The sequence below is a fragment of the Canis aureus genome, chromosome 27, assembly GCF_053574225.1.
Source record: "Canis aureus isolate CA01 chromosome 27, VMU_Caureus_v.1.0, whole genome shotgun sequence".
Taxonomy (NCBI): Eukaryota; Metazoa; Chordata; class Mammalia; order Carnivora; family Canidae; genus Canis; species Canis aureus.
The window spans coordinates 17,417,044-17,441,776 of record NC_135637.1 but is presented as its reverse complement, the minus strand read 5'-3'; the positions used below and the strand labels follow the sequence as shown (position 1 = coordinate 17,441,776).

Genomic DNA, 24,733 nt, shown 5'->3' with positions numbered 1-24,733 from the left:
ACTGTGCTTTATGAAGGCTGGTGACAATGTCATTTACGGCTGTTTAGCATCCCAATCGAGCTCTCTTCTGCGGCGCTCATTACATCAGGGGCATTGAGCAGTGAGCAGGCGACACTTCTCTCTGTCAGCAGCAGAACAGGCTCCGGGCCTCTTGAGGAATTCAGAAATGAGCTTGAGGTTTGTCCCTGGAATATCTTCCTGAGTCCCCTATTCCATTGCTGGGCTTTATAGTTCTGGTGTGGTTTTGAATGCATTTCAGCTCCAGAAGGTGATCCAAAACTGAGCACTTGACATCCTTCTTGGAGACAGCAGGCTTTTCTCCCAGGCACTGGGGTCTGACTTGCCCTGACATCAGCTCTTGGATGCACGAGACACCTCTGGATATGAAGTGACAGCAGGAGGCAGGATTCTGGAGCCCTTCCAAGCCAGATTCGAATCCAGCCACTGCTACTTATTCATCCTGTGACCTGGGGCAGGCTATTTTATCTCTTTTTAAACCTCTGTTTCCTCTTCTGTAAACGTGAGGGTAACTCCACTTCATTGGGTTATCAGGACCATTAAATATCTGGTGCCTGTTGGGTGCTCCATATGTTTGTTCATGACAATGAGGATCGCCTTAGGATCATCTGATGTAGACATGCTACTCCCTTGACCATTGGGGTCACTGCTGATAGTCCTTATCCCTAGATCCAAGATGCAGTGGAGGTGAAGGTTTGTCAGCCAGGGTCCAAGCAGAACACAGAAGACACCTATAACTGTGCTACTTTGACTCCAAGATAATGTAATGAAAGTGTTATTTATGGATACAGTTTAAGATACTGACAAGGGAGAGTGAAGCATCCAGGAACCAGCAAGGAGGAGGAGAAGGTGATGGCCACCACAGGACTGATGGAGCAGGGGGAAGGAGCATGTTACTGAAGCCCTTTGGGCCATAGAATGAGGTGGGAAGCTCTCAGCAGAAGCTGTGCCCAGAGAGGAATGCAGACCTCTCCAGACCACAGCACTGGGATGGCATAGATCCCCCTCTCTTTCCTCCTTTGCATCTCCTTTGTGCCAAACCCAATTCGAAGCCAGAGGACATGGAGCCTATTGATAGCCATAGAGGTCAGCCCCCTCCTGGGACCCAGATAAGTTAGGAGAAGGGCAGAGGATGGATCAGGGGACAGAGGATGAAGAACAAGTATCCTCACACAGACATGGAAAAGAAGAAGGCCTCTCTGATAATCAGGAAGAAGAGCAAGCCCAACTCATCAGCTCTGAGCAGAAACATGCTTTCCTCATCTGGGATGTGCTAGAGTGTCTCCAGTTTTCAGTAGGATCCCCCATGAAATTCTCAAAACAAATCAGGTGTTTGCTTTCATTTCAAACATCAAAATGCATCCCAAGGTGCTTTGAGAAAATAGGAGTGAGCATTATAAAATCAAATAAACAATTTCAAGGCATTACAGCCTAACCAGCAAATTTTAGGGTAGCATCTCAGGTAAATAAAGCCTCTGGTCTACTGAGGAGGTAAGACTTATTGGAGAAGCTGCTGATATACGTTTGGTGTTCAGTCAACAAGTAACCAGTGTGGTATCTGTTAAATGTCCACTCTGTGTGGCTCTGAGCACATAGCTGGAGATGATGGCCAGGTGTGACATACCTGCCAGGTGTGCACCTTGTGAAGCAAGAGATCTTGAATGCCAAAGCAAGGCATTCTAGTGGTGGTATCCTAGTGACCCTGAAATTTCATTGCTGATCTTCAAAGAAAGTAGTAGATCAAACTTGAGGGAATTTTCTTGGTGAAAGCCACAGGATGGTGTAGAAAGAACCACAGAATGGTAGCCAAGAGGCTGGTAGGGGTCTAGCACCAATGATAACACAGACCAGCATTCTTCATACACCTGCTGAGGGCTAGGTACTGTGCTAAGTTCTGGGCTCACCAAAGCACAGCTTTTCCAAAATGGTAAATTATGGTAAAATTCACATAACATGAAATTTCTCATTTTAAAGTATACAATTTAGTGGCATTGAAGACATCCACCAGGTTTTACAGCCATCACTTCTATCCAGCTCCAAAGCATTACATCACCCCAGTGGAAAGCGTTATCCCCACTAAAAATTGAAAACAAGTGTTCAGGCAAAAACTTGTACATGAATGTTCACAGCAGCATAACTCGTCATAGTCAACAGGTGGAAACAACCCAAATGTCCATCAACAGATAAACACAGTGTGGCCCAAATATCCATACAATGGAATAATACTCAGCTATAAAAAGGAATGACTTACTGATGCGTACTACAATGTAGATGATCCTTGAACACAGTATGCTAAGTGAGAGAAACCAGGCACAATAGGCCACATATTCTAGGATTCCATTTATATGAAATGCTTGGAATAGGCAAATCCACAGAATCAAAAAGGGATTGCCAGGCGCTGGAGGGAGATGGGGAGAGACTGCTTATCTTCTACTCGTGTTTTAAATTTTTTAACTTTGAAATAATTTTAGACTTACAGAAATATTGCCAAATAGTGCAACAAGTCTCATTATACCCCTTTATCCAGCTCCCCCTAATGTTAACGTCATACATAGTTTTAGTACAATTATTAACTAAACTACAGACCTTATTTGAATTTCACTTTTCCCATGAATGGCCATTTTCTGTTCCTGAAGTTTGTCCAGAATCCCATATACTTTTAGTGGTCATTTTCCTTTAGTTTCTTCTGACCTGTGACAGGTTGTCACACAGGCTGTCTCTCCTGACTTTGACACTTGTGAAGATTACTGGTGGGTTTCTTTGGAGAATATCCCTCACTTTGAGTTTGTTCAATGCTTTTCTCATGTTTGGAACAAGATAGTATCCACTTTTTTTTTATTTGCATGTTAAATCTTTGTTTGGATCAATAATAGAAAAACGTAGCTGCCCCTTTGTACAATGATTTCATGGATGTTGTTCCTTTGGATGAGGCTTTAGTAAGTATTTAAGGTAGAAAGTGAGTCCGCTCTAAGGAAAAATTGTAAGCAGATGATAGCATAGGATGAGATACAGGTAATGGCACAAAGATATGACGGTGGCAAGACCAGCTGGGGAACCATGACGTCATTTTATGTAATCTTCCTAAGAGCCTTCCAGAGTAACTACTATTATTTGCCATTTTACAGCTGAGGAACCAGAGACATAGAGTTGCTAAATGTCTTACCCAAGGCTAGTCAGTCAGTAAATGGCAGAGTCAGCATTTGAACCCAGGACCTACCATCTTAACCATGACAATCCCCCATAAGCCTTCCTTCCCACTTCTGTGATGTCAGCTTAGATGCTACTTATGGTGGCATCATTCTCTTTTCTCTATGATTTTACTGCAGGGGGAGGTTTGCAGAGCTCTATTCAGTGAGGCCAAATCAGGTGAGAATGTATCACTCAGGGCTGAGGGAGGGGTGTCTTCTAGGGGCTTACCATACTGGCACAATAGGAGTTGAAGAGCCAGCAGGTTCATGTCACCCCAAAGTAGAGTCCCTAAGGAAAATGAATGGGGTCTTGGATGGCGTGTTCCCTGTAAATGAAGAAGGGAAGCTGGTTACCATTCAGCTCTTGTTGGAATAAGTAGGCAGACTGGTTTGACATCCAAAGTAAAAGCTCCATTTACAGAGAAGGGCGTCACTCCGGGAAGGGGTTTTTATAAACCAAGTTGAGAGAAGAAGCAGCTATGGAATTAAGGATGACTATTATGTGAATTGCTCTACCACTCTCAGTAGCTTTAACCCAAGGAAAATGAGGGCAGAGTCAGCATCAGCCATAGGGCAAAGGCTGGAACAGATGCTCTCAGGAAGGTGGGCATCAGTTGAACACCCGGATCAGCCAAGGGCATCTATGGCAGGACCCAAGTCACTAAGCACATCTGTCCTTCCACTGAGCAGCTTCTAAAGATGACCTTCCTTGTTTTCCTTTAAAATTCACTACATAACAAGGGTCCTCATAGTCAAATAAACACCTACGGGGTCCTGGCAAGAAACAAATGAGTGAAGGAAGCTACATGGGGGCCAAGAGGAACTGGAGAGCCCATTCCCTATCTAAAGGGGCCACACCATCTACTACTCCAGCTGTTTGCTGACTTTCTGGAATACAGAGTCAGTCTTTTTTTTTTTTTTATGATAGTCATCAGAGAGAGAGAGAGAGGCAGAGACACAGGAGGAGGGAGAAGCAGGCTCCATGCACTGGGAGCCCGACGTGGGATTCGATCCCAGGTCTCCAGGATCGCGCCCTGGGCCAAAGGCAGGCGCCAAACCACTGCGCCACCCAGGGATCCCCAGAGCCAGTCTTAATGTGCCTTCCAGTGTTCCAAGAAAACCAAAATTTGCATTTCACATGAAATTTCCAGTTTTTACGTGGTGGTAAACAACATGAAAAAAATTTTTTTAGCTGTATTAACCAAACAAAACTCCTGTGTCATGCCTACGGGCTGTTGTTCATAGCATCTGACTGGAGACTTTTTGAAACAGTGATATCCTGAATCTAAAGCACTTTTGTGCAGAACAGTTTATAGTTTAGGTGGAAATGAAATTTCGTTTGCGACTGCCATTTTTGCAGGTCACAAAATCATTGGATATCTGCAATTTTACTTCGTTCAACCTAATATTATTGCTCCCTTGACTCACGTGTTCTGCTTGAAGCTTCATGGACTGCAAAAAAGTAACATAGGCATTCAGAGGCAAACTTGACCAATGTTTCTCAAGCCATAATGTGTACACTAATCCCCTGGGGTTTTTCTGAAAATGCAGAGTCAGATTCATAGGGCTGGGGCTCTGTATTCCTAACCAGCTCCCAGGTTATGACTGCTGGTCCATGGACCACACCTTGTATAACAGGCACTAGACCATGTCCGTCACGGGTGATTTTACAAACTACATCGAGACACGCCCCCCTCTTTTACCTCTCCTTTTTCTGAATCCAGGTGTTTTTACCTGAGTGTGTGAAGTTTCATTTATTTGTTCTTTAATTTGTAATGGGCCATCTTATCACAGCTGCTTGACAGGAAGTGAGCCAATACTCGCCTTGCCAATAGTGCTCTGGATGTGGCACGATGGTCCAGTTCTCTACTGGTCCCCACTGCTCCCTCTCACCTCCCATCTGGGCTACTTCATTCAATAGCTGTGGACTCAAGAGATTGAGACTCTGATTTACTGATTTACTGAGCACCTATTATGTGCCAACCAACCTGCTGTGCACCAGGGGTACAACAGTAAACCAGAAAGCCATGATCCCTATCTTCAAAGAGCATACAATTTCATAGTTCATTTAGGATGATATGTTTTTGGAACAAAGTCGTTACTCGGTAAAAGCTGAGAAAAATGAAGGAGTTGTGGCCAGGATCTGTTATACTATGATCCTTACTTTTATTTTATTTTAAAAAGTACATTGTTTTTATAGCTCTGTTAATCAGTACTAAAAAACATATAATCAGGTTTTTATCCTAATTATAAATTTGATCTTTTAAACATTTACTTTGACAAGCAACTAATATGGGGTCTGTGGGCCCCTACAGGGCTCTAGGAAACCTGAAAAACTGGAATTGCATGCACAGCTTTTGTGATGATTTTCCCCCTCCCTTCACCTGTTGTGATATCTTTACACCCCATGTTATCAGTCCTGGATAGGCAGATGATAATTGGTGGTAGTTCACCAGGAAGGGATGAATGTGGACATACTTGATGGCTTGGGCTTATTTTGAACAATCAAGAAACAGTATAATAGACGTAAAGGGCATCTACAAAGAAGGCTGCATCTTACATCCTAAGATTAGCATTACTGTCAAATATAGGACCCTGAGTAAATTTCCTAATTTCATGGAAGAAACAAAGAAAATGAGCCTGTAACTTGAATTTGAGAAGAAATCACGCAAGAGAACAGGATCCTGGCTCTGACTCAATCTGTAAGAACCTTTGGCAAACCCTTCCCTATCTGTAAGCCTTGAACTTCTCATCTGTAAAATGTAGAGTTAATCTAGTGACTTCTACTCTTACTGGTTACTGAGTCATGGAGTGCTTAGAAAATCATATTATGGACTATCTCCTCATATAAAACATGCATATGCACAGACACAAAAGTTGTGCACACAATTCCAGAATTGTCAGGAATCCCCAATCCCTGCTGCAGGTCCATAGATGCCGTATTATGAGCAATTGAAATAGAAAGCCCTACAGTCCATGTCAGCCACCAATTACTAACATTATAAGTGGTGATTCCAGCCAAATGAAATAAAAATACATATTAGTATTTGGAAAATGGCAACAGCAAAGACTTTGAACTATCATTATTTATAGATGATATAATTATCTGCTTAGAAAAGATGAGGCTAAAATTTACTGGAGATAGTAAAAGAGTTTAGTAAGTAAAAAATAAAAAGCGGAGACTTTGAGCTCAAACTTGGTTTGAATCCCTGTCACTGACACTAGCTGGATAAACTTCTATGATGTAATTAACCTCTTTGAGCCTCAGTTTCAACATCAATAAAATGGGAATAGCAAAATCATGACCTTCATATAGATGTTGCAAGGATGAAATTAGATAATTCAATGAAGTGTTTACATATATAAATATTCAAAATATGAGGTTGAACTATAAGACAATGGTGAATTTGGTCATTTGCAAAACTGCTAGTTTAGTATAGTTCAACCTGATTAATAAAAATTAAATGAAAGAAATTGCTGTGGATAACTGATCATTTATTCAGTAAATATTTATTTTGTCCTGATCAGGTGCTAACATATTTTAAGAAGAGAGTGAATTATATCTTTCAAATCAAAGCAGACCTATGCTCCCTATGCAAATGTACATCAAACCCATACCTGCCTTTGCAAGCTGTTTTTCCTCCTGTCCTTCACCCTTGTCCCCACATCCATGCTGATATAAAGCAACTGAAAATGCATTTAGTCAACCTGAGAGTCTTGATCTTTTATTCAAGTTTAACCCGTTTACATTTATTGTTTTTGCTGATCCATCTTGTGGTGTTATTCTCAGCATTGTAGTTTGTGTTTTCTATTTAATGTATTTTCTCTTTGCTGAAATTCATCTGTAACTGATTGGGATCTACATGGATACTGTGATCTATATGCAGGGAATTTCCAAGTTAAAGGAGCAGATATTATCACTCGTCCCTTAAAAATAACCATTCTTACTTCTTTTTCCTTCTATGGGTACCTTTTGCCTAACCCAGTTTCCCTGCACCAGGGACACCCAAGTATGCCAAGCATGAGAGGAGAAACTTGGTTGAGTCTCAAGTTAACACTGAGCAGCAATCTGAAGGGTATCATTCTTGATGTCCCCCTTGAAATACAGACTTATTGCTACAACAGTTGACAGTCATGGTTTATAAAGTGCTCTTCACAGCACCTGTCTTATTGAATCTTCACAAAACCCCTATAAGTGGTTGTTATTACGTTTTCAATTTTGCAAAAGAAATTAACATTTAAAGTGCTTAATGACTTGCCCCAAATCAAATAGCTGGGGAATGAGCCAAATCAAGTGTATATTTTCTGTAACCCCTCCCTTCATTCTCAGAATTATGGAAATAATGCTATCAGGAAATGTTGACTCTTGCAGTATACTAGACCGCAGTTAAATTATTTATTATTACTCAGGAAGGACAGTTTTATCAAATTAGTCTCATTCATTCTTATCCTTTCTTTTGCCCTATTTTTACCCTGCCCTCCTGTGCTCTCTTAGCCAGGAAATGGCATCATGATCCATCTACTTGTGGAAGCCAGAAGCTGGGAAGTCACCATGGACACCTCTCTCTCCTTTGCCCCCTCCATGCACTCAGTTACCACATCCTGTTGACCCAACCTCCTAAATATCTCTTAAACCTACCCACTTCCCCCCTTCCTCCCTTCACTATGCTAACCATGGTCATTTCTCATCTCTGGCCTGCAACAGCCTCCTAACTGGGCTCCCCATAGCCAGCCTTGCCTCCTCCCCACCCATTCTCCATGCTGCAGCTGGAGTGATCTTTCTAAATCTAAATCTGACCACAGAACTTCTCTCCTCAAAACTCTCCAGTGCTTGTCATCACTGTAAGGATAAGGTCCAAAATCTTTAACTTGGCTCTCAAAAGAGCTGCATGATCCAGCTTCTGAAGATCTCTCCAGCTTTATAAGACATTGGCTTGCTTCTCCTGCCACAGTGGAGAGGGCATAGGGGAGTCCCTCAGATGCCTGTTCTCTCCCTTCTGACTGCCTTCTCTCCTCCACCCCTCCCTTCAACCACTCTCCCCTTTAATCTGGCTAACTCTGCATGCTGACTCTTCCTCCAGGAAGCCTTCCCTGCCCACCTACCACTGAGACTGTTAGATGTCCTATCCATGCCCCTGTTAACACCCTATATTTCCACTTTGTTCTACTCACTGCATTTGTCACTAATATCTCTCTCCACCACCTTCTTTCTCCCTTCCCCCGGCAGTATGCTCCGAGGGCAGGAAAGCTGTCTGTCTTATCTATCCCTCCATTTCCAGTGTCCAGCTTCTTGTTGGCCCAGGTGGGAGCTGTATAAGCATTTATAAGGAGCAAATGGACAGTATGAATGGGGGTGAAAATGAAGGAAGAGAGGAAGGGAAGGAGAGAAAGGGAGGGGAGAAAGAAAGAGGAAAAGAGGGGAAGGTTAATTGGCATATGAAATATGCACTGACTTTTTGCAATGATTCCTAATAAGTGTTTCAGAGACCAATGGCAGTGTTTCATTTTTACAGTAATGAGGCCATCCTCTTGGCTGTGATGATGTTCACATATCTGGCCCAGGATAATTCATTTTCCTTGATACAATCTAAAGAGACTCTAAAAAGAGAAGTTTAGCAGTGCCACACATTTTGCATAGATTAACCCATCAAATGTACTCCCATTGAATTCTCCCATGTAATATATTGGTTTCTACCTTAAAGGTTGTTCCTGTTTTCCCATTGTTCCCATTTTATAGATGACTAATCTGAGGCTAAGAGGTGGTAGACGTGGGTTGCAAACCCTTGTCTTGTGGCTCTAATGCTCATGCCTTTGACCACTACGTGACACCTCCAGCAGTGGAGGATGTCTGGTGCACAGGGGGAAGGGGGAGAGGAGACGTGCATCTCTGTGAATTTTTGTGCCACTGAGGGGTGATGGGAGGAATTTAATTACCTTAGCCCCAAACTCTGGAGTATTCTGTCTCAATGATGGATATAGTGCTCTACAGATGGCTGAACTCACTCATAAAAATGAGCCTTGCAAAATGAAGATAAAATAAAAACTCTATAATACCCCAGACCTGTTCCAACATGGGGATAACAGCCCTGTGGCTCTCTACTGATGATGGACTGGACCCATGACATCCCTGTCCTGCCCCAGTGGTGTTGACTCACCACCAGGGTCCAGGGCCTGAGTTTCTGGCTGCTTCTCTTGAGTTCCATGCCCTAACATGCCGAATCCTGCTCCTTTGGTGTTCCAAGGACACGGTGACAGGCACCTACTCTGCTGAAAAAGTAAGACCAATCTATGTGTCTGCAGCTTTCTCTTGGTTCTTCAGCAGAGTGCTTTAAGCAACATATGTCCACTTGACAGCATAGAAGACCAATAGGATAATGGCTGCTTGTGTGAGAGTTATTCATAATTGTAGTGGGAAGAGGGTTCATCTGTTGGGCACTTACCATAGTGTATGGCATATTGTAAGAACTCAGTTAATATCAACTATTGTTCCATCTTCAAAGATACCCTGAAGAGATGCTATTATCATTCCCATTTTATAGATTCAGGAACTATGGCTCAGAGCGGGTAAGCACCTTGCCCACCCACCACCACAAAGCCAAGTGGAGAAGCTAGAGTACACATTTAAGACAGTCTGACTTCAAAGACTGTGATCTTTTTTAATATATGATACATAAACATAGTAAAAGATGAATAAATAAGTACAAAGGAACATACCAAAAAAAAGAATATACAATAAAAAGTAAGCTTTCCTCCCATCCCACCCCAGGCCTTCCGGTCCCCTCTCCAGAACCAGGCACTGTTACCAGTATCTTGGATGTTTTTCCAGAGATTCTCAATGCATCTCTGAACTTATATGGAAGTGGGAATGAACACATAGGATGGATGTGTAAATATATTTATATGCCAATGCTCTCCACTTTGTAAGGTATAACAGTGTATCTTGAAGACCATTCCCCATTGGTCCTTTTAGATCTAATCCCCTCTTATGTCCTGCCTGCACAGGCTCCCATTGTAGATACGTGCCATTGTTTATTTACTCTGTTGATATTCTGAACAGCCCTGCAAGGAAGAGGCATGTGTATATCTGTGTGTGTGCAAGTAAGGATGTTCCTTCTAGTTTATCTGCAGGAGAAAGTCCTAAAAATTGAATTGCTGGGACAAGTATCTGTGTATTTTAAATATTAGGGTAGATACTGTCAAACTGCCGCTCAAAGAGGTAGTACAAAACAGCAGTGTGAGAGAGGGAGGCTTTCCCAAAGCCTCACGACAAGGTATACTGTCAAACTGGAAATACCCATGAATACTCATTCTACTAACTCTGAATTATGCTCATGGGGTGTGGGCATTAGATCTAGAAAGATCAAGGTATCATCAGCAAACCATACCCATGAAAGTGGGGGAGTTACATGTCTGGGGTACCCGGTGGGGCCAGGGTGCCCCTGTATCTGGGATCCCCCAAACACAGAACACCAACTGACCCCCCTGATGTGCAGAGGTTGGCAAGTTTGTAGCTATGATTTGCCAGCGTGGGAGAAAGCTCGTCAGCTTGATTCCCGGGTGGTGTTCTCTCTGGGGAAAGACTGCAAATTAGCAGTTTGGGAGATGTAAAGAAGTTGGTTGCTTTGTCGTGTTTTGTTTTGTTTTTTTTTTAAAGAACACAGTTGGGTTACGGTGTGGGTCTTTTGTTTGTGTTGAGGGTGGCGGTATTTTGTTTTGTTTTTGAGACACCAAGACTTGGAATTTGTTTCTAAATGAGATAGGAGGGAGATGGGAAATGGAGCTGTAACTCCATCAGAGATTTTGTGAGTGTGCAAACAGAAAACACCCAGGAGTTCACAGGCTGAGTGTTGTTTTCTTCAATATTATTCATTTAAAAGGTAATACACATGTAATTAAAAACATCATTTAAGTGATATTCAAATAGAAAAATAAGGTAGACAGTGCAAAGTATGTTTTTCTCCTACTTGTGATTTCTCATATTCCTTGTAAATTGCAACCAATGATACCCATTCCTTCCAGAGTATTCTCTGCATTTACATGTGCAGAATTTACATGTATTTTTGTATCTTGGAACTCATATCGTACCTATAAATAGAGATCTGCCTCATTCTTTTTAACTAAACATTCATTATATACATAGGTTAGACTTCAAATGACCTTCGGACAACAGGATATTGCACACTCTACTATTAGCCCAAGGGACATCCTATTACCTCTCCCTTCACGTAGTTCTAGGTGGATTCTCTCCCTTACCCCATCCCCATCACACGTATTCTCAGAGGTCAACCTCAAAAAGTGGCAAGATCTTTGCTAACCCTGTGTCATTTTTCTGGTTTCTTTAGAAAGAAGTATTATCTTCTCTGGTGAAGTTACCAGTATATTCTCAAGGGGGCCCAAGGGACAGTGGGATACAGAGAGGAGGTCAGACTCCAGACCTGCACCGCCCAATGGCAATACAATGTGGTCCAGAAGTGTGATTTTTTTTTTTACTGTACAGTAGTCACTTTTAAAAAGAGTTTAAAATGCCACAGGTGACATTAATTTTCATAATAATTTTATTTAACCCAGTAGATCCCAAACATTACCAGTTCAACATGTAACCGATATTGAAAAATTATTGAGCTATTCTATGTTCTTTTTTTCAAACTAGCCTTTGAAACCCAATGTGTTTGCTCTTACAGCAGATCTTAATGGAACCAGACACAGTTAAGGAGTTCAGTAGCCACATGTAGCTAGTGGCTGCCCTACTAGAGAGCATAGCCCTAGATTCCCGCCCCCCCCCCGGCCCCCAGCTATCGCTGATCATGTTGAATGAACCCCTTGGCTCTCTAGGCCTCTGCTTCCTCATTTTTTAAAAAGATTTTTTGTTTATTCATTTAAGAAAGAGAGAGCACAAGCCATGGGAGAGGCAGAGGGAGAGGGAGAAGCAGACTCCCCGCTGAGCAGGGAACCTGACGTGGGGTTCGATCCCAGGACCTGGAGATCATGACCTGAGCCAAAGGGCAGACACCCAACCATCTGAGCCACCCAGGCACCCCTGTTTCCTCATTTTTTAATGGAAGTTGAGTTGGATGATCTCAGCAGCTCCCCTCCCCTAATGTCCTCTGACTTTCAGTACTAAAAATGGACAGTCATGGACAAAAAGCAGCTTAATCTCACCATCTATACAATGGGGACCATCAAATGTGACCCTAATCAGAGTGAGGATGAAAAATATGGAGCCAATGAGGATGTGCTTTGGGGAGGAAAAGAAATGAGGCAGGTTGTGGGTATTAGGATTGGTCGACCCCGTTATGAGGACTCAGAATCCACTTGATAGACCCACCAGGTTCACTTCTCTGAACCCCACTCACCTCGCCCATGGGTAAGGTGGGGCTAGGAGTTTCTCCATACAGTCTCTGCCACAATCAAATAAGACAGCCATGCAGAGGGCTCGGCGCCATGCTCGGCACTCTGGAAACTCTCCATTACCAGAAACTGCTGCCATCCCCACCGCTCTGGTTGCACAAAGGCGGCCCAGAATAGGAAGTGGCTTGCCCAAGGTCGCACGGTGAGATAGTAGTAGCAGACGCTGGCCTATTTTGGCTCCCTCCTTGTCTCTGGCAATTGTCCCGAAAGTCAGCCACTAATTTCCTCGCAGCAAGGTAAATGAAATAAATACACCCGAAACCACTGAACTACTCAAATGAGGCCCAGGTCCAAGTATTGTTTCCATGGTATGTACGCTGGAGTGCATGCATGTGATTTGTTTAAAATCACAGCTCCACAGGGCGGGGGCTGGCTTGGCAGGACGCGCTGCCCTGCACCCGGCTCCCTGTGCTCAGAGCCCCATTCCACGACCCGTGCCAGACTCCACCAGATTTCCAGCAAAGGGCCCCCTCTAGATGGCACATGAACTACCTTTTGGTGAAACTGTGATGGTATAGAAAATTAACATTAAAAGCCAAGAAGCCTGAATTGTTATATATTATATAACAATAACAGGAAGCCATTTCTTCTGGGCATTTGCTGTGTGACATTGCTGGGTACCCTGCATTCACCATTGTAATTAATCCTTTTGGTTACCCAGGGTAGAGGTAACCACTTAACAACTCCATTTTACAGCTGAGGAGATAGAAATTCCAAGAAAATAAGGAACTCACCCAGAAACACACAGAGCCAGAAGGGGCCTTAAAAATCTTCCCTGGGGCAGAGGCATTGTCAGCCACCCCACTGATCCAGGAGCCTACTGGACACTAGACATTCACCAGCTAGGACAAGCGGGTCTTCCTAGAGCACCTTAATTTATTTATCTGTAAAATGGGGATATTTGAACTTGACTTTGGTGAGAGTGAGGATAAAAACATGGCAGCAGATGAGGATGTGCTCTGGGAAGGAAAAGGAGGGAGACAAAGTGTTGTGGAATGGTTATTAAGATTAAGGTAGAGCCTGGCAAGTGCTCAGAATCTGCTGGCTGAGACACAGGGCTTGTTGTGCGCTCTCTTCTCTCTCTCTCCCTCTCTCTCTCTCTCTCTCTCTCTCTCTCTGCTGGCAGACACTGAATATCCCTGTTTCCCCCAAGCCTAGCCTCTTTCCAGTTCCTTCCAAAGATCAAGTTCCCTTTCTAAGGCCAAAGTCTGAGAAACATCACCCCAATTTCCCAAGCACCAGCCAACAGCCCTCCTTGATTTGGAAACCAACTGAGAAAGAGAAAAAGCTGAGCAAGGCTGGGAAGGTTTATGGATCACTTCATTCTTTTTCTTTTTCCTTAAGCCAAGCCCAGGCTCTGTCCTCTTTAGGGTTTGGCCCAAGCCAGAAGTGTAAGAAAAGCACTTGGAAGCTTTGCCTTCCCAGAAGCTCACCTACAAGTCCCTTCCTTAATTAAAAAACAGAGTCCACTGCCAAACTTGGACACCTAAGAGCTCTGGAGGTCCCAGCTATCTCTGCCTCCAGCTCAACAATGAACATCGTGGATTCAGTACCCAGAAGAAATGAGGCTTGGGGAGAGTTAAGGAAGTAAGGGAGTGAGGGGAGGACCGATCTTGCCCTGTGAGGAAAGACACAGAGATTCTGGATGGTTTTCTCTGCAAATCAGAACCCCAGCAGCAAGATGCTGAAAGACATTCAGCCGGTCGACGTTCAAGAAACACACGCTCACACACACAGCAGAGAAATGACACAGCATGAGGGCAATGCATGAATACACAGAGAGAAACACACACATACAGCGACGCCAGATGGAGAACGCAGCCTGGGCTGGGCCTGGGTATTCATTATTCCCTCACCCACACAGGGGCTGGCAGAGTTACATAATACAAGCTGCAAAAGGGGAGGCTGACTTACTAACCGCCCCGCCTTGAGGGGATCCAGGAAGTGGCACCTCCTTCTTGGGGGGAGGGGATGTCTCTACCCATCTCCTGCTCACAGAGGCAGTGGGAGCTTGTCAGCTGCCTCAGCCCCCGGATGACCCCGAGAATTCACTAAAAGGGAAATGAGGGAGTGAGTGTCACTTTGTTAGTAGTGGCAGATGGGGGCTCCCTCCTTGCGCTAAGCATGGTGAGGATGCCAGCAGGGAAGGGAAGGGGTAGAGCTGGAACCAGGACTTGAACTGGGGGACAGAGAAAGATGGAGGGGTTCTTTGCTGCTCCCACCTGCCCCTGACTCCACCCATAATCCACAGATCACCTGCTCCAACCCAGACCTGTAGGACACACTTACATAGCTGCCTGCTGTGTGCTTGCTACAGATGCATGCACCTCCCCTGGGCTGCAGCATGCCCAACGGGGCCCCCTGTTGCCCTTTGGTACCCCAAGCATACCCTGTTTCTCCGAGCCTGGGGAAGCTGGTGGAAGTTGAGAAAATAACCAGAATATGAAGTTTCTTCAATTAGACTGTAAGTTTAAAAGCTCGGCTCAGGAGTGGGGCAGACCTGAGTTCAAAGCCTCTCTTAACCATCATTTCTGTGTGATTTTGGACAACTAACTAAGCCCCTTCCCAAGCTTCTCATCTATTGAAGGGTAACCATGAGGATCAAAGGAGGAAGAAAGATATATACGTTAGGAGCCTACATGTTCAATAAGTGTCGGCTGTGTTTAATCATTTGGGATTTTTCTTCATTCAACAAATACTCATTGAGCACCTGCTGTACACTTGTGCTAATCCTAGGGGTACACAGTCTGCTCTCCTTAGTATTTCCCCGTTAGGGTTTCAGGTTGTAGAGTACAGATGTTCTCTAAAGTTTTGTGTGGAATCCATGTCTTTGGTGTTTATTACATCAGATTGGCTTTATGATGGTTTGTAATGTGGCCACATCTGTCCTCTTGAGCCTGGAACAGGTCGATATTTACAAAAATGGTCAGAAAGGCCAGTTGACCCCATTGTCAGGATTCCCCTTCCAGTGGGTTTGTTGTGAGGACTTTGGGAGTGGCCAGGACAGAGAGTTCAAAGGTCTGTGCTGGCTGAGCTCCTGACCTGTTAGTGGAAAATGTTCGTAAAATGCCGAGAGCCAAAGGCCACATGACAAGCTGGAATGGTGGCCTCTCAGGACGGGAAAGAGATGAGATGAGATTGTGATTCTTGCCTTTTGATTTCTAGGCTGTCAGTGGTTCCCTTGGTTTCAGAGGCCTTTGATCATGGGAGGTGAAACCAGGCAATTTGCAGCTAACAGGGAAGGTGCCCCCTCCCCTTGAGGAGGAAGGATTTCATTTCGAGGTTGGCTTCCAAACTCCAGGGTCTCATGGCTAGACTTCTCAGTTGGCTGCATTTCCCATCTCGGTTTTGACGGTGGCATTGGGCATCCACATCAATCTCTCTTTTTGTAACTTCACCCCCTCCCTTTTCCTTCTCTCCAGCACAGGTCTGACGAGCTGGTGATGCCCAGAGAATAGTGCATGGTAGCTTGCGTCACCTCGAGACACATCTAGACACAGCCACCAGACGCTTCTCCTCCCCAGTCTGCCTGACCTGTTGCTTAGGGACACGTCCCACGGCTTCTCCTGACGCCTGCCTGATCAACCATCACTTCCTAGAGAACAAGGAGGAAGGCCAACACAGGAAATCATGCCACCGACGGCCGGACAGCAATGAGTGGGTGACGCCAAGTTGACGTCAAAGACAGAGAAGACAAAGCCCAAGAGCAGCTCAAAGTTGAGACTCTTTGCGGCACCAGCTCTTCCTCTCAGTGTGGCATTAAGCCTGGCTCCTCCTGGTGAAGTCATCTTGGCTTGATACAGTGTAAGTCTTCAGACCCTTGGACCCTAGACACCATGGAGAGTCAGGTGTTCAGTGTTCAGCAAATCCAACCCAACGTCATTTCTGTCCGCCTCTTCAAGCGCAAGGTGGGGGGTCTGGGCTTCCTGGTGAAGGAGCGAGTGAGCAAGCCGCCCGTGATCATCTCTGACCTGATTCGGGGGGGTGCTGCGGAGCAGAGCGGCCTCATCCAGGCCGGCGACATCATCCTCGCAGTCAACGGCCAGCCCTTGGTGGACCTGAACTATGACAGTGCCCTGGAGGTGCTCAGGGGCATTGCCTCTGAGACACATGTAGTCCTCATTCTGAGGGGCCCTGAAGGCTTCACCACTCACCTGGAGACCACTTTCACTGGGGATGGGACCCCCAAGACCATCCGGGTAACACGGCCCCTGGGTCCCCCCACCACAGCTGTGGATCTGTCTCACCAGTCATCCGCCAGCAAAGAGCACACACCGGACGGGGCCACAGGTCCTGGCAATGGGCCACAGCATATCCAAGACAGTGGCCAGCAAGCCAGCTCACTCTTGAATACCAACAGCCTGGCTCCCAGACCCCCGAGCCAGGACTCTACCAAGAAGAGTACCGGGGTTGCTCTCCAGGACAGCCAGAACAATGAATTGCTCAAAGAGATAGAGCCTGTGCTGAGTCTTCTCACCAGTGGAAACAAAGGGATCAATGGAGTGGGACCTTCCAAAGCAGAGACAAAAGATGCAGAAGTCCAGGTGGACAGGTAAGCTCTACAGGTGTGTGCGTGCATGTGGGCAGTTATGTGGTGTATGGAAGCATGTACTGCAACTCAGATCAGAGCCCAGAAGCCAACCCGAGCTATTCCAGACACCTGCACAGACATATCCACTCGGCCACTCTTGCCTCTTTCCCTTAAAACTGTAGTTTTAAGATTGGAATGGGCATAACTTCTAGCCTGTATCTTTTGCCGTGAGACCCAGTGCTGAGAGTCATGGTAGCTGATGTCATGTCTTCCAGCAACCCCTCAAGGTGGGTATTTTTGCAGTCTACAATTCATGGGGCAGAAGACTGAGACTTAGAGGGAAGGGACTCTCCTAAATCACCTAGTGAGCGAGAGGTATGTCCATGGCAGCCTCAGCATAGAGTGAATGCCAGGGTCCTGGGAAGAGAGAGAGGATGAGCAGAAGCCTGGGTAACCCTCAGCCTAAACCAGCTCTTGCCTTGTGACAGCCACTTGGGAGCAAGGGAGATTCTAAAGGAACAGAATGGAATCAAAGTAGAGAACTGGCCCCAACTCCCCAAAACAGTGGTTGTGCTCATATTATGTAGGATCCAAGGCTAGAACATGAAGACCCGGGTCCCAGCCCCTCTGTATTTGCCAGATTGAAATTTTTTTTTGCTTCTGGGGAGGAAGAAAACAGGTGACACAGTGGGTGATTCTAGCTCCTTCTTTGGAAGAAATTGGTAGCTAAGCCCGGGTGTCAGAAAGTAGCGGGTCCAGAGACATAAGAGAGACATTCCTTTCCACTCTCATCTTCGATTAGCACTAACCCTATAGCTGCTACTTCTTATCCATGCCCCACTACAGAGGAGGCACAGGTGTGGGGCCAGAAACCCAGGCCAAGATTTCCCAACCCCCTCCCCAAGGACCCCTGAGGGTCCAGAGAGCATGTAGAGGTGCCCAGGATGCCCCTCAGGAGCCTGGATTGAAGCAACCCTCCAGGCCCCTGCACTGATTCATTTAACAGATGTTCATTGGAGACCTCCCGTGGCCAGACACTGCTCTGGGCGCCAGGGATGAAGCAATGAATGGAACAGACAAACCCTCTGACCTTGTGAATGAATGATATAGACGCGCCCCTTGACCTTGGGGAGCCAATTACAGTGTAGTGGGGACAATGAAGAATAAATGAGACAAAGATGTTAAAATACACCAGCCATCAGTGATATGTGCTAACGAGAGAGATGTTACAGGGAAGGAGTCAGGAAGTATTGCAGAGGGTGAATTTTAGAGGGAGAGGCTGGGTAGGCCTCAAGGAAGGTGATGTTGGAAGACCCAGAGGAAAGGAAAGAAGGGCACCTTCAAGCTTAATAGAGGAGAGACATTCTGGACAAAGGGAAAGGCAGGTGCCAAGGTCTGGAGGTAGGAGTGAGCCTGAAGTGGTGGAGGAACCACATGGGATCCAGTCTTCCTTCCTAATAGGTCAGCCCCCATTTTGTGGGGTCTGTGGCATCCCACCTCAGCCAAGTATTGCATCCTGAAGCTTTTCTAACTTCTCACACCTGGGCAAAAACCAAGCGAATTTCAGCAAGACCCCAAGAGAAAAGGTAGAGGCTCTGTCAGAAGCCCCCAAAGGGCCCTCCACTGCCCTTTTTTTAAAGATTTTATTTATTTATTCATGAAAGAGAGAGGCAGAGACACAGGCAGAGGGAGAAGCTGGCTTCATGCAGGGAGCCCAATGTGGGACTCGATCCCAGAACTCCGGGATCACACCCTGAGCCAAAGGCAGGTGCTCAACTGCTGAGCCACCCAGGCGTCCCCCCACCCCACTGCCCTTTGAGAGTGGGAGCCCCTATTGTCTTGACGTTCCTTTCCAGAGCTGGGGGCCTGGATCAGTCCTCGAGTCTGTCCCAGCTTGCAGAGATCCGGGGTCTGGTTAGCCCATGACTAGCATGGAGACCCCCCACCGGCTACAGCCCAGTCCGCAGGAGAGCTGCCACCTCCCGGGGGCCCCTACAGTGGCACACACATAGAGATGACATGGTCTTGACATAGCTTCCAGGAAGCCAGCAGCCCCCAAATCCACTCAATGGACTTAAATCCTAAAGCAGCTGTAAAATCCAGAATCAATCATTGGCCTGGTTTTCTGGGAGGCACCAGAAGTGCCTCCTCCTCTCCAAGGCTCAAGAGCAGCATGACCGTGAATAAGCGTGGCCTTCCCCCTTGGGGGCTATATTCCATACACTTGGTTCTGATTCTTGGCTGGGCACGGGACGGGCATGGAGTCATGAGCATCGGAATTCCCTGGGGCTATATTTCTGCCTCCCAGACCCAGGAGCCTGAATCTCCATGTGTGACATGGAGGCGTCCCCTGGAAGGTCCCTCCCCCCACTCTGAAAAGCCGGTATGACCCTTTCCGAGGACACGAAAGCCCGGTGCAGGACTCTAGGCTTGGAGGAGGTCATCAGATATGAAGGGCTTTAACAGGAGACCTGAGGGGCCTCTCCAAATACCAACACAGAAAAGCAGCCTTCATTTCCCCAAGGATGGGGGAAGGGCATACCTGTCTGGCACGGGGTTTCCTCCAGCAGATTTTTTTTCCCAAATTGGGAGGCTGCACCTGAGCTCTCAACCTGTCACCATCCATCACAGTCTTCCTTCTAGTGACCAAAAGGAGCAGAAAGCACTGCTTTGGAGAAGGTGCAATTTGGAAGACAGTGGCCCAGGGCAGGACAGGCCTCCATGAACCCCATTAAGGTAAATGGTTCTATGGATGAGTATTAGCTAAATCTAGTGCATGTTCCCCTGACTCTGTGGCTTACACCTGTGCTGGACTCAGAAACCCACCCCTTCACCCCGCCACTTGAACACAGATTTTTAAATGCCCCCTTTACTAACCAGGAGCTAGTTCATGTATCATATAACCTACTCACAATTTATATTTTTTTAATAAATATCATGCCCTAACTATGAAGTAAAGGAGACTATAAAAGTAATTCATAGTAGGGGCACCTGGGGAGCACAGTCGGTAGGGTATCTGACTCTTGGTTTCAGCTCAGCGTCATGGGATCGAGCCCCACGTCAAGCTCCATGGTCAGCAGAGAGTGCTTGAGTTGCTCTCTCCCTCTCCCTCTGCTGCAACCCCCTGTGCTCACTCTCTTTCTCTCTCAAATAAATAAATCTTTAAAAGAAAAAAGTAATTTATAGTAACGGGAGCTATAATTCAATATATCAGTGCTCAGATATTTGCCCCTAAACACAGAATTAGTCCACACATGACAGTGTCAAATGCAGATTGACACAAGTGTGTTATTTTGGCAACTCAGATGTCACCAGCGGTGTTGCCTTAGTGATAGGATGGTGTGATTGTCCAAAATGGTGACAGACTCCCAATAAAATGATGTCCTGTCTTGTTTGTTTGTTTGTTTGTTTGTTTGTTTGTTTTTGATGTCCTGTCTTTAATTTATCCAGTGGCAGCATGCACAGAAAACTCAACATATTTTTTTCTTTTTTTTTCAACATATTTTAAAGCCATGTTTATGTGTAAGACCAAATTGGGATCTTGGCCCAGGAATTTCAGCTTGCTTTTTTATCTGTGTGGATGTCCAAAAGTTTTGTGGCAGCCAGGACCCTTCTTCCTGGTGTTGCTTTGTCCCTTGCACTGCAGGATATCTACCCTCCCTGATGCCACCTCCTTCCCGCTGTGATGCCAGGGGCCCTCACCATTGTTGGAACAACCAAAACTTTGGTTATTGCAAAAGTGCCCTCAGAAATTACCAAACTGCCTCCTTGGGGCTGAGATAAGTGTTGTGCTAAGTGTCAGCATCCCAAGTCAGGAAATGGAAGCCCAGGAACAGAATGGCCTTCGGGGTCACTCTTGGGGCTAGCAGGCCAGGGAGCATTCAAGCTCCTTGGAGCATGTGGCTGCCTGGAAATTACTCATTACTCATCCTTCCAGTGGCTTCCCCATCCAGGCTGGGGATCGGAAATGGCAACCTGGCTTCTCTATGGCCAGGTGACAGTGAGGCCGGCTGCCCACCAGGCCTGGAGCCCCACATCCCAGTCAGTTCAGCAGTCTGTGGCTTCTGGGGGCCAAGCATAGGCTGAGGCTATTCCTGGTTCTAGCAGTGCCCTTGACTCTCCTGCTGTCTCAGCCTCCTTTCCTTTCTTCCCTGTTTCTTCTTGGATACAGGCCTATTCTCCTGCTTCATCTAGTTCTTCTCCCTCACGGGGCATCCCTGGTCCTGTAATTTGGGGATGCTGGCCCTTTGTTGGTGGGGAGAAGTGATGCTTTCTTAGTCTAGACGCAGTGTCACCCTTGATCCCAGGGGGAAGGTGGGCCTGGCAGGTGGTAGCTGCGTGTAGGGAGCATAGGAAAGGGAAATCTGGGGGCTTCTGGGACCTTCTGCACTTGGGAGCTGTCACTTTAAAATGCTGCATATCGGAGGATATCCAGATTGTTCAGCTTGCTGCCCTGAAGGAGGGTTCTAAAGAGGCCAAGGTCCCTGGCCCAGCATCCATCTGGACCAGCCGGTCAGCCTCACCCTGCACTCTGATGACTTCCTCTCCACTTGCAGGGCAGCCGGTTACTGACAGAGTACCTTCCCAACAGCCATCTCTTCAGAGCTTGGGTGAATTCAGCTCCCTAAGTGGGTTGTGTGGTCTGGGCTCCCCATAGAGACCAGGAAACTGAAACTCCAAGAGGGGGAGCAGTTTGCCCAGGGTCACGTGGCACTGGCCACAGGGTGCTATCTTGGTTCTACCTAGAAATCTCACTATGGATGTCTACTGTTAAAGAGAAACTAGGCAAGACAATGTGGCTGGAGGCACAGAAGTCAATTTTGACCCCAGAGAATGAGCTTAATTAGGGAAAGGTGGTCTCCTGTAGCAAGCCTGTGTTTTGTGACCATTATGCAGGTCAACATATACTGAGCACTCCAGGTGGGCCTGACTCCAAGCTAAGGTCTTTACATCAGTTAATTCATTTGTTCCTCATAGCACCTCATTTTTCTAATAAGAAAACCAAGGCTCAGAGATGTGCAGTCACTTGTGCCAGGTCACATAGCTAGCAAGCAACAAAGCCAGGACTTGACCCGAAGCCCATGCTCTTGGCTTCTACTGGCATAGATGGCACTGTTGGCCACTAGCCATCAAGTGTACTCAACCACTAGCCATCAAGTTGCTGGGATCATTGGAGCATTTTCTCCATCTGGAAGGGAAACTGAGGCCCTAAGGTGCTATCTAAGAGAGATAGCACCCCTGGAGAACTGATCTCAGACCAACCAATGACAGCAGTGACCTCAGGACCATCTGCATTAGAGGATCTCCTCCCTGGCTGGACTGGACATGCCTTGTGGCTTTGGATCACTCTGTTGGCATTGACTCCAGTGACTGCCTTCACACTGAAAATCAGTGTAAATTTTCATTCTCACCTTAACTGTTTGAACACAAGGGGCTTCCCCAGTGCATCCTTTCCTGGGAAGGGAGAGAAGTCCTATTTATAGAGCTACTACTCTTGCTTTGCACTCTCTTCCATCTGTGTCCCCACCATCTTATTAGATAGGCACCTAGCCCCTCATTTTGGGGAAGAGCTATGGAATAAGCCCACCTAGCCACCACTCACCCCAGATTGCATGTAACTAGAGGTTGTCTTACCATCTTTCATTCAACAGATATTTATTGAGCATCTGTTCTGCTCCAGATACTGTCCTTAGAACTGAGGATCCACTGATGAGCTTTGACCATTCATAGGCAAGAAATGAATAATAAACAGGTAGATTCAGGCAGTCGTTTTAGATAGTGACGCATGCATGAAAGAAATGAAATAGTGATTTGAAGAAACATGGCTTGGGGTTAGGTTAAAAAAAAAAACAAAAATCTAGATCGGAGAGTCAGAGAAGGCCTCCCTAAGGAGGCAACATTTATACTGAGGCCAGAAGGTGTGAACCATGTGAAATCTAGGGAAGGGCATTCCTGGCAGAAGGTACAGCAGGAGAAAAGGCCCTGAGGCAGAAACAAGGTTGGGATGTTCAAGGAACATAAAGAAGGTCTGTGGGACGTGAGCGTAATGAGTATAAAGAAAGAGTGAGGCAGTGACATCGCACACATGGGCAGGGCCACCAATCCCTCCCCTTCACCCCCCGCACACCCTCCCTTCCTCTGCCACCAAATATTCACTGTATCCATTTCCCCTGGCTCTTTGCTACAGTAATGAAGTCCACAAACTGGCCTAAAACCACACGCATTCACTCTCTTACAGCCCTGGAGGTCTTATGTCTGAAGGCTCTAAAGGTGAATCTGCTTCCTTACCTTCTTCAGCTTCCAGAGCTGCATTCCTTGCCTTTCGTGGCTGGTGGCCCCTTCCTGCCCCTTCAAAGCCAGCATGAGGCATCTTATTTCCAGGGTCACATGGCCTTCTACTTTTATGGCCGATCTCGCTCTGCTTCCTTCTTATAAGGACATGTGTGATGGCATTTAGGGCACACCCAGTTAATCCAAGATAATCTCCCCACTTTCAAGATCCTCAACGTCATCACCCCTGCAAAGACCCTCTTTCCACATAAGGAACCATATATAGGCTCCAGGGGTGAGGACTTGATGTCTCTGGGGGCCATTTTCAGCCCACCACACCCATCCAACAAACTCCATTGAGCGATGCTGTGGCTAGGCCCTGGATGGGCCATTGCTATGAGGTCTCACTGGACTGGGATCAGGGACATTACTTCTAGTCCCCCTTGCGGCTCACCAGCTCCATAGATGAGCCATAAGATTCTTCCCGGAACTACCATTCAGGTTCCTCCCGAGGTAGGAGGTCAGTGGTGGGCATACTCATCACAGGCCAAGCAACTGATCAGTCCACCTCCTTGTCAAGCCCACCTGGAAGGTTAACTGCTTCCTTCGACCTCTCTCCAGGGGGAGGAACTCAAATATCCCTTTAGGTCAGAGGTCACAAACTGGGAGTTAAGGCTCATACCCAAATCTCCCTCCAGTTTTATTGGGCCTACAGAATTTTCTGGCAAAGTGATTTTTGTTGCAAAATAGAGAAATCAAGAGGTTTCACACTAAAACTGATTTCCAGCCTCTCAAAACTAGAGAGACTAGCTGAAGAGCTATTAGCACCAAACCTGTATCGTAGGGAGACAGCCAGCCTCGGGGACTGGGTGGGGCTAGCGTGGGCCCTCCAGTTCCCCAAGATCTAAAATCAGCCAGTCCGCTCAGTCTGGATGCTGTAAACACTGGAGTTTAAGGATCCTGCCCAGTTTTTGTAATGTTAACAATTATACTCATGATTACTGCTGAGCCCAGAGGCCCTCATCCCACCTCTCCAGCTAGAGCATTGTGGGAAAATTCCAGCTCTCAAGAGCCTACTCTTCTCTTTTGCCATCTTCCCCTACCCTAGCATGATGAGATCTAGAATGAAGCTTTGCAGAGACCCCAGACTCATTTCCCACAGCCCCCAAGTCTTCCTGCTTTAACTTAGCTCCCAGCATCCACAGCCAGGTGGATGGCGGACAGCAAGAAGGGTGAAGTGGTGAGGGCATAGTGTGGTATCTGAGGAGAGACGCAGCAGGCTTCTTGCCAGGACCAGCTGCTCCTCAGCGGCCTCCTC

The 24,733-nt window shown here is 46.4% G+C and overlaps 1 protein-coding gene across 2 annotated transcripts in view; it reads left to right on the top strand.

The window, feature by feature from the left end:
• The window catches only part of NOS1 (nitric oxide synthase 1), a 113,267-nt gene that overhangs the window by 7,561 nt on the left and 80,973 nt on the right, over nt 1–24,733 (top strand). For both annotated transcript variants that reach the window (XM_077875808.1, XM_077875806.1), the window contains exon 2: nt 16,037–17,166. In XM_077875808.1, the coding sequence (XP_077731934.1) occupies nt 16,451–17,166 (716 nt within the window). In that variant the 5' untranslated portion in view covers nt 16,037–16,450. The remainder of the gene's footprint in view (nt 1–16,036; nt 17,167–24,733) is intronic.